This window comes from Choloepus didactylus, chromosome 9, assembly GCF_015220235.1.
Source record: "Choloepus didactylus isolate mChoDid1 chromosome 9, mChoDid1.pri, whole genome shotgun sequence".
Lineage (NCBI taxonomy): Eukaryota > Metazoa > Chordata > Mammalia > Pilosa > Megalonychidae > Choloepus > Choloepus didactylus.
Window position 1 is genome coordinate 107,150,160 of NC_051315.1, and position 8,054 is coordinate 107,158,213.

General features: G+C 31.6%; 1 protein-coding gene across 3 annotated transcripts in view; it reads left to right on the top strand.

Annotated features, from left to right (window-relative positions):
- Positions 1-7,524, top strand: part of SPAG16 (sperm associated antigen 16) — a 1,128,509-nt gene extending 1,120,985 nt beyond the window's left edge. For all 3 annotated transcript variants that reach the window (XM_037849695.1, XM_037849693.1, XM_037849694.1), the window contains one exon: positions 7,220-7,524. In XM_037849695.1, coding sequence (XP_037705623.1) covers positions 7,220-7,395 — 176 coding nt within the window. In that variant the 3' untranslated portion in view covers positions 7,396-7,524. The remainder of the gene's footprint in view (positions 1-7,219) is intronic.
- Positions 7,525-8,054: the final 530 nt, after the last annotated feature.

The window sequence follows — 8,054 nt, forward strand, 5'->3', positions numbered from 1 at the left end:
CTTCTAAATTAATTTTCTAAAAAAGAAAGTTCAAAATTTCAACAAATACATCTTCTAGTGAGTCTCATTAAATAGGATTCTTTTTACTTTTGATCCAACAAATGTATGTATCCACAATTACTTTGGCTAACAGTACCTGAAAACTGGTGCCTCGTGGGTAAATTTTTATTGGATCAATTAAGGAATTCTCCAAGGAGGACTCAACTCTTAACTCTTGTTACATTAACTACTGTTGTGAGTTATTCCTGCCAATAACAGAAAATCGAACATCCCTATCAACATGATTTAGTAAATTTCATAACCAACATCACCTAACTAGTTTCCTTTTCTGGGTCAGTGAATACATTATCATGTAAAGTGTTGCCAAAACCAGTATCTTCTTGAAACTTTGTGAGCAATTTACTTTATTAAAAAGTTTCATGCATCTCTGTGATTTTTATTTGGAATTTCAGGGAATATGAATTGTCATATTGACGATTGAAGTCCTAATACCTCTACCTTAGATAATTTTACTTTGTCAACTTAACAAATTAACTTTGTCTTTTTTAATTCTGAAGGAATATTTTCATGATAAATTAAGTAGAAATATTTCAATAGAACAAGAACTGTTTCTCATTTCATGAAGAGTTAGCATAAGGAATTGGATAAAATATGTTCACTGGATTCAGAAATGCTGTTGGATAAAGCTGAGCTGTGTTTGTCAATGTCAAAAGCATAAGAATCAGAAAGGTGAAATATTCTGGTTTGTTTCCTCTGGCTAAAAATATGATAAATTTGTATAACCTTTTAGTATTAATACACCCACCTAAAGATGTGGCGGTGTCTTTTCTGCTCACTAAGAAACTGTTGAATCCTAACTATGTTGGATGGGCTCTTTTAGCTCTAAAAGAGTAAAAGCTGCTTCCCTAAGTCCCTTTTTTATTCCCAGGAAGCTAATTCTACAATAGATTCTTGGATCCAGTAAGTGCCATTATGGTAACCACATAAATGAAATTTTTGAAATATTTCTTGTACTTAAATAGAAACTAATTTTAAAGTATTCCTTGGAGCAAGCCTAGATTCAACTGGCAACTGGAGCTGCATGCCCAGGAGATGTTTACTCTGAGTCATGTTGCATTTTAAAGCAAGAGAAGCTTAATCACAGTGGGAGAGACAACATTGAGCCAATCAATAAAAATCCACCCAGAGGTATTAGGGCATGACATAGAAGATAAGAGCATGTGCTTTGGGGTCACAGAGACCTTAAATCCAGATTCCACTACTTACAAGCCGTGTGGCCTTGGAGAGATTTTTATCTCTCTAAGCCTCATGTTCCTCCCATGCAAAGCAGGGTATATTCCAACATTGACCAGTATAAATATATGTGAGCCACATATGTACTTAAAATTTTATGGTAGTAACAGTTTTTTAAAAAAACAGGTAAAATTAATTTTTAAAATATATTTTAAAACAATGTATCCAAAATAGTATCATTTCAATTTGTAATCAATATAAAATTATTAATTAGATAGTTTACATTCTTTTTTTTCATACTAAATCTTTGAAATTCATCGATCATTTTATACTTACAGCACATCTTAATTTGGCTAGTATGTTGGATAGTGGAGGTATATATCTACCCTGAAGAATTGTTGTAAGGATAAAATGAGATAATGTATGTGAAGTGCTTAGGACAGTGATTGTTAAATAATAAGTGTTAGGAAATGGTAGTTGTGAAGATTATTGCTATTATCTACTGACTATTGACTGCAATAGCCTGTTTATTATGCATGGAGGAACACAAAAAATATATGAAATGGCCCCAACCCATAAGGAATTACAAAGTTAAGAAGCTAAAAACAAATACATGGTTAACTATAATTTATAGCATCTTATTACAACATGAATGATACGAATAAAATACTATAAATGCTCAGAACAGCATCCCCATTAGGGATGACTTGTACCAACATGTTGAAGACAGTAATTTTGAACTGGGATTTGATGGTTGAATTGACTTTTGTTAGGAAGATATAGACAGGGCCCATGGAGACAACGAAGGAAAATATTCCATCAGAGAATAACATAAGCAAATATCTGAAAGTGGGGAAATCAAAAATATAGTCAAGATATGATGTCAGTACTGTTTGGTGGAAATACAAGAGTCATGTGAGAGCATACTTGAGTTAGTAAATGCAGATTTGCATTAGAGTATAGAAGTTTTGAAAGCCATGCTAAAAGATTTGGATGTTTTTCAGTGTCAGAAGTAGTAAAAAAGAAGACTGATTTTGGAGTCAAAGATGTGATTTCAACCAGCTACCGTAACTGCAATGAATGAGTTTTACTACCTTGGACAAGTCACTTCATCTCTATTGTTTAAATTGTAAAGTGGGTTTGGATCTAAAACAAACCAAAATCTAAGAATGTCAGAGTTGTAGGGGACCTCTTTTTTGTTGTTGTTGCTGCTGCTGCTGCTGCAGTTGTTCTGCTTAAATTACGGTATTTTAAGATGGAAGTGACATAATTAATGTCATAGGAATCAATATAGGTAGATTTGAAAATAAAGCAATTATAATAAAGAGATCATTTAAGATATCATTTCAATGGTCCTGACATCTAAAAATAATGACTTTAACTAATATTGTGTTATAAAAATTGGAACTAGAGGGATGGATTACCAAAAATTAGTAAAGGAAGAATGGATAGAATTTGGGTTGAGGGTAGAGAGGGAGAAAGAATGAGAAATGAATGTTGCTGCAGTTTGGGCCTTGGAAAACAGACAGAATGTAGTATCCATAGTAGAAATAGGAGACCAAAGAGATAATTTGGCTGGAGATATGGGAGGTGATATAAAATGAGTCTTTTCAATTATCAGTTAGGTAGAATTTTAAGTATACTCAACATATGCACTAGAATGTATATTCCAAGAATGACTGGATACCTACATATAAAGAATGATTCCTGCAAGAAGATGGGTCTTTAAGTTTTAGAGTTTCAAAAAATTTGAAAATCAACACCAAATCAAACAATTATGAGATTAACATGAGCATTAAATTTAAGAGTTTATTTACCTGGGAAAGTCAGTGGCATTCAAAGAGAAGCCCCAAACTGTCATATTTATCTGAATCTTAATTTATGGAAGAAACTCTAAAGCCAGGAAAAGAAGCATGCCTTTTTGAATAATAATGATATTGATTCAAATCCCAGCTTGACCTTCTCATCTCATTCTTCATTTGCTGAATGGGGAGAATATCTACCTTATGGGTTGGATAAAGAACATGAGAGGTAACAGGTGGTGCTCTGGAGCTCAATAAATGGGGGCTCCTATTAGCTCATTGACATAGACCTAAAGGCAGAGAAATGGACTCAGATCTTTTCTATTAAAAAAAAAAAAACGTAAGGGTCTTTGCTATCCTATTTATAATACATATAGCTTCTATGCAACAAGCATGTTATTAGGAACTGATTATATCAAACTTCTTGTTTGGTGCCTAAAATATTGCAATAATAAGCAGCATGCAGAACTCCTAACCTTAAGAAGAATTAATCTAGGTAAGGAGACAGCTAAGTGTTGAAAGATTAAGGTAACTCTTGGCTAATTGAAGGTATACATCCTCAAAATCAAATTGAATTTCACACACACACACACACACATATAATTAAGTCTTTAGTTTGAAAAATGGCAATATTTTATTTGCACATTTTAGCATGGGATTAAGAGTCTCCAGTTTATGCTGGTTTATCCAAAATAATTACAGATACCCAAGTAATATTTTACCATTTGATTGTCATTGGTTAGTTTACTTTGTAAGCTTTCCTCTCAAAGGATTCTATTGTTAATGATGCTTAAATTAGTAACTACATCCAAATATTTGTTTTTTTAATACTGAATCTAATTGAGACTGCCTTAGTCAAGATATTAGGCCTTTTTAAAACATTGTTTTTAAAAACAAAATAAAGAGAAGCAATATCATTTTCAGAAAGTTATAAATAAATCTATTTTGAAACTAAAATTTGAAAGACCTACTAAAATGAAAAAGATTGGTTGGCTCATTTAATAGCAGGGCAGTAATTCATGGTTAGACCCTATTTAGATCTTTGCTTCTAAGCCCAAAGGAGCTGGCACATTCATCCAATAGAGTAAAATGTATAATAACAATTGTTATCCTCATTCAAACCCCATTGGTCAACAGAAATGATACTGATTTACACAAAAAGAAAATATTCTAAAGTCTTGGTAGAAAAAAAGTATTGCTTTTTAAAGCTTTGTGAACAAAGAGATAGTCATAATCACTCACTGTTGATGTACTTACTGAGTTATTTCCCATTCTGTGAAAAGTTTGGGCATCATAATAACTTAAATGTCAACAAAAGAAAAGAAGCAGGTATTCTTTACATAAAAGATGCTGAAATACTTGTTTATATTTTATTTTAAAATATCTCTATGAATCAGTTTCATAGTTGGTAAATTATACTACTCTGTTTTTTAATCAAGTTTTTTCAATCTATGATATTTTCTTTGTGGAATATGCTCATCCATAATTTGTTATAATTATTATTAAGATAACTAGATTAAATACATTTTAAATAATCTATTCAGGAATTTCTGTTATAAGACAATTATTTTGGTTATATTTTATTTTTCATGACCCTCTAATAAAATATTTAAAGTTGAAATAAATATATAATTTATTTTCTATTTCACATTTTTAAAGAGGCATATTTACCATAAGATGAACATTGTTAATGCAAGTTTCACATAAATGCTTGTGGTACTAAATATTTAAATTTTTATTCCTACCACATTTTCATTTAGCCAAGTTCTGATATAGATTAAATCTCTTTTTTATTAAATTTCTCATAAAGAATCTAAATCATTCATATAAGTGAAACATATTACTGTTTGTGTTTTATTGCAAAACACCAGAATATTTAGAAAAACATCCATATGTCCATAAATACTCCACTTTACAGAAATGCTACCAATAACAGTTCTGTGACTTTTTTGAGAATGCCACCTGTCTTTCATTCCCAGCAACTAGATACTAATAAAGTAACTGATACATCATGGTAAGTGATTTTGAAAATCTTCTAACCTAGAAAATTTTCAGCATCCCCATTGTCAGCAAAAATAATTTTTAAATCAGATATTGTGTGCATGTAATAATCCAATACAATTTAAATAAAGTTGAACATGATTATAAATTTATACTTGTTTAGGAATTAATTGTGAGATGTGTACAGTCTTGAAATCTTCTGAAAATAAATTCAGATAAACCTGAAAACCCTTACCATAAAGTTGCTGACTCAAATCTGTTCTAGCAAAGTCAAGTTCTTTATATACCCTACATGTGGTGCTGCTGAATTATATAATCCTATCATTAGGCTCCAATATTAAATATTTGGTATTTTACTGAACAAATGTTAAGAAAATTACCTTGAGTCTTCTTAAATATTTCCAATTATGATTCTTACAGATTTGACATCAATAAAAGATATCCTTTTTCTTTATGGGCTTTGGTTCTGTTTGGTTTAGCTTGGTTTTTCAAAAATAGAAAATAATACCACCTTACTAGCTGTGGCAATATGAAGAACTACAAGAGAAAAGTTATTTGTTTGAGTCTTAGGAAAGTCACAAACAGCAATTGCCTATGGAGTAAGGCTAGAAGTGAAATCCATATGTAATGCCTCTGTCAGCAAAGACTTAGTAGAAGAGGGTTTATAATAAATATTCACATCTGCCGCTTTGGACACCCTAATCCATCCTAAAGATCTTTGCTGTGTCAGGCTTTGTTCTGGATGAAGAAGCCCAGTAGTTATCAAGGTTTGCAAATAGTCCATATTTATCATGGCTAGCTTTACTTTTATAACTTTTCTTTCTTTTACGAGATATTCATGACCATTTAGGGTATAACCTGTGATTAAATATTTCACTTTGATATTTCTGGTGATCTCATTCTAGAATTTTTAGTATGGAATCAATAAATTCTATTTTCATATTATATATCACCTATCTAAAATCTGTCAAGAAGGCATCAATGAGTACAATGCTATGCTAGATGTAGAAAAGGTAATGGCTAAATGCCCAGGCTCTGGATACAGAGGGCATACGATTAAATGCTAGTTGCTCCTTACCTACCCTGTCATCTTGAGCAAGTTACTTAGCCTTCCCAAATTTCTCTTTTTTCCCATATACAATAGAGTTCATATTATTTTCTTCAACATTAGATTATTGTGAAGATTATATAGGAAACCCACATCAAGAATTAAATATAATATCTAGCATGTTGAAAGAGTTTAATAATTTTAGATATTACTGGAAGGATAATAAGGCTTCCAAGTGTGATTAAATAATCCCCTGGATGGTACTAATATTATATTATTTACCTATATACTGAGCTTATGTAAATATGTTCTATTGTTTTTACTTGCCTCCGAATTCCCTTAGAGTTTGCTACTGGAGTTCTTTAATAAAAATATTAATTAAAATTAGAGTGCTGATTTGTTTCACTTTGGAGGAATTATTCACTCAAAATTATACAGTATAAACTTATTGAGAATATTCTATTGTGTTTAGCTCTTTATGTAACAAATTTAGCTTAACAGAATTTTGAATTTTAAATGAGTGAAAAGGCTAAGATATCTTTGAAATGAAGATATTTTTATTCACCTCAACTCCAAAAAATGTTTTTTATGAGTATCACAATTTTGATAGCAGAAATGTATATTATTGTTTAAGTAATGATCATAATAAATCATAATAAAGTTTAAAGTAGAATAAATATAAATTGCACATATATATCTTTGCCATAGGCAAATTTCTAAACTTATGCTTTTTTAAAACTTTTTAACAAATAATCATTTGAAAAAGAAAACTGTTCTGCTTAGTTGCTTTAAGTCTCATATTCTCAAAATGGTTTATTAATTACAGATGTAAGGAGAATGGCAGGGCATTTAATGACCTTTGCATAAAAATCAGGTAGAGCTTTGGGTTTCACTTATTCTAAAATTGTATAATTTAATCGTTAGTTTGAGTTAATTTTAACAGATTATTTCCTATACAGACAAGAGTTAGTTCGTATTTAATGATTGACATCTAACATAAAATGCGAGTATGTTGAATCACACTTGAAACAAAACAGAATGTTCCATTATTTATTAACTGTGACAAATAAATTTTGATCTCTCTCTCTCTCTCTCTCTCTCTCTCTCTCTCTCTCTCTCTCACTCTCTCTCTCAGGTCGAGTTTTAGCTCAGGCGAGCGGCAATGGAATTATCCATTTGCTAGATCTTAAGTCAGGGCAGATTCACAAACTGATGGGCCATGAGAGCGAGGCGCACACGGTGGCGTTTTCTCATGACGGGGAGAGTCTGTTTTCCGGAGGCTCTGACGGCACCGTTCGAACGTGGTCTTGATGGTCAGCATATCCCATTGCGGAGGGCCTTCCCTTTAAGTAAGCTTGAAAATGTCTCGTGCAGTCCCAAACCAGTAAATGACTGGTCAAATATGCCAGCAGGTAAAATTTGCAATTTACTTTAAAACAATCTTGGGTTATATATTTTTGAGCTCATACTGTTACCAATTAAAAAAAAAATAACTTTCTGCATATTTATTTGCGTCTGGGTCTTTTTTTCTCTCTCATTTTGATAAGAATTTAGAGATAAAAGATATTTGCTGTGGGTTTGGTAGAAGCAGCTTTACAATGACGCCTAATGACAGACTAGATGAATTACAGGAGCTTGAATTTAATGCTAGAGAACAAACTGCAGGAGAACCCAGCTACTTTTTTTTTTACTTTTAATTAAATCCTGGCTGCAGAAAATCTGAAGTTTAATCATGTAGCACTGGGAAAGTCTTCCTGCAATCAAATGATCAAATACGATTGGCGAGCATTCATTTTTACAGATTCTTTGACAATGATTATGCCTTATTTATTAATAATAATCAGAGAGTGCAGATGGCTTAAATCTAAACGTAAGCCTCTTCCGGAACTTTCATCTCTGCAGCCCATCCAAGAATGCATTTAGTATAATTACAATGTTTTATTTTTGGTTGTAATGTGAATGCAAATAGT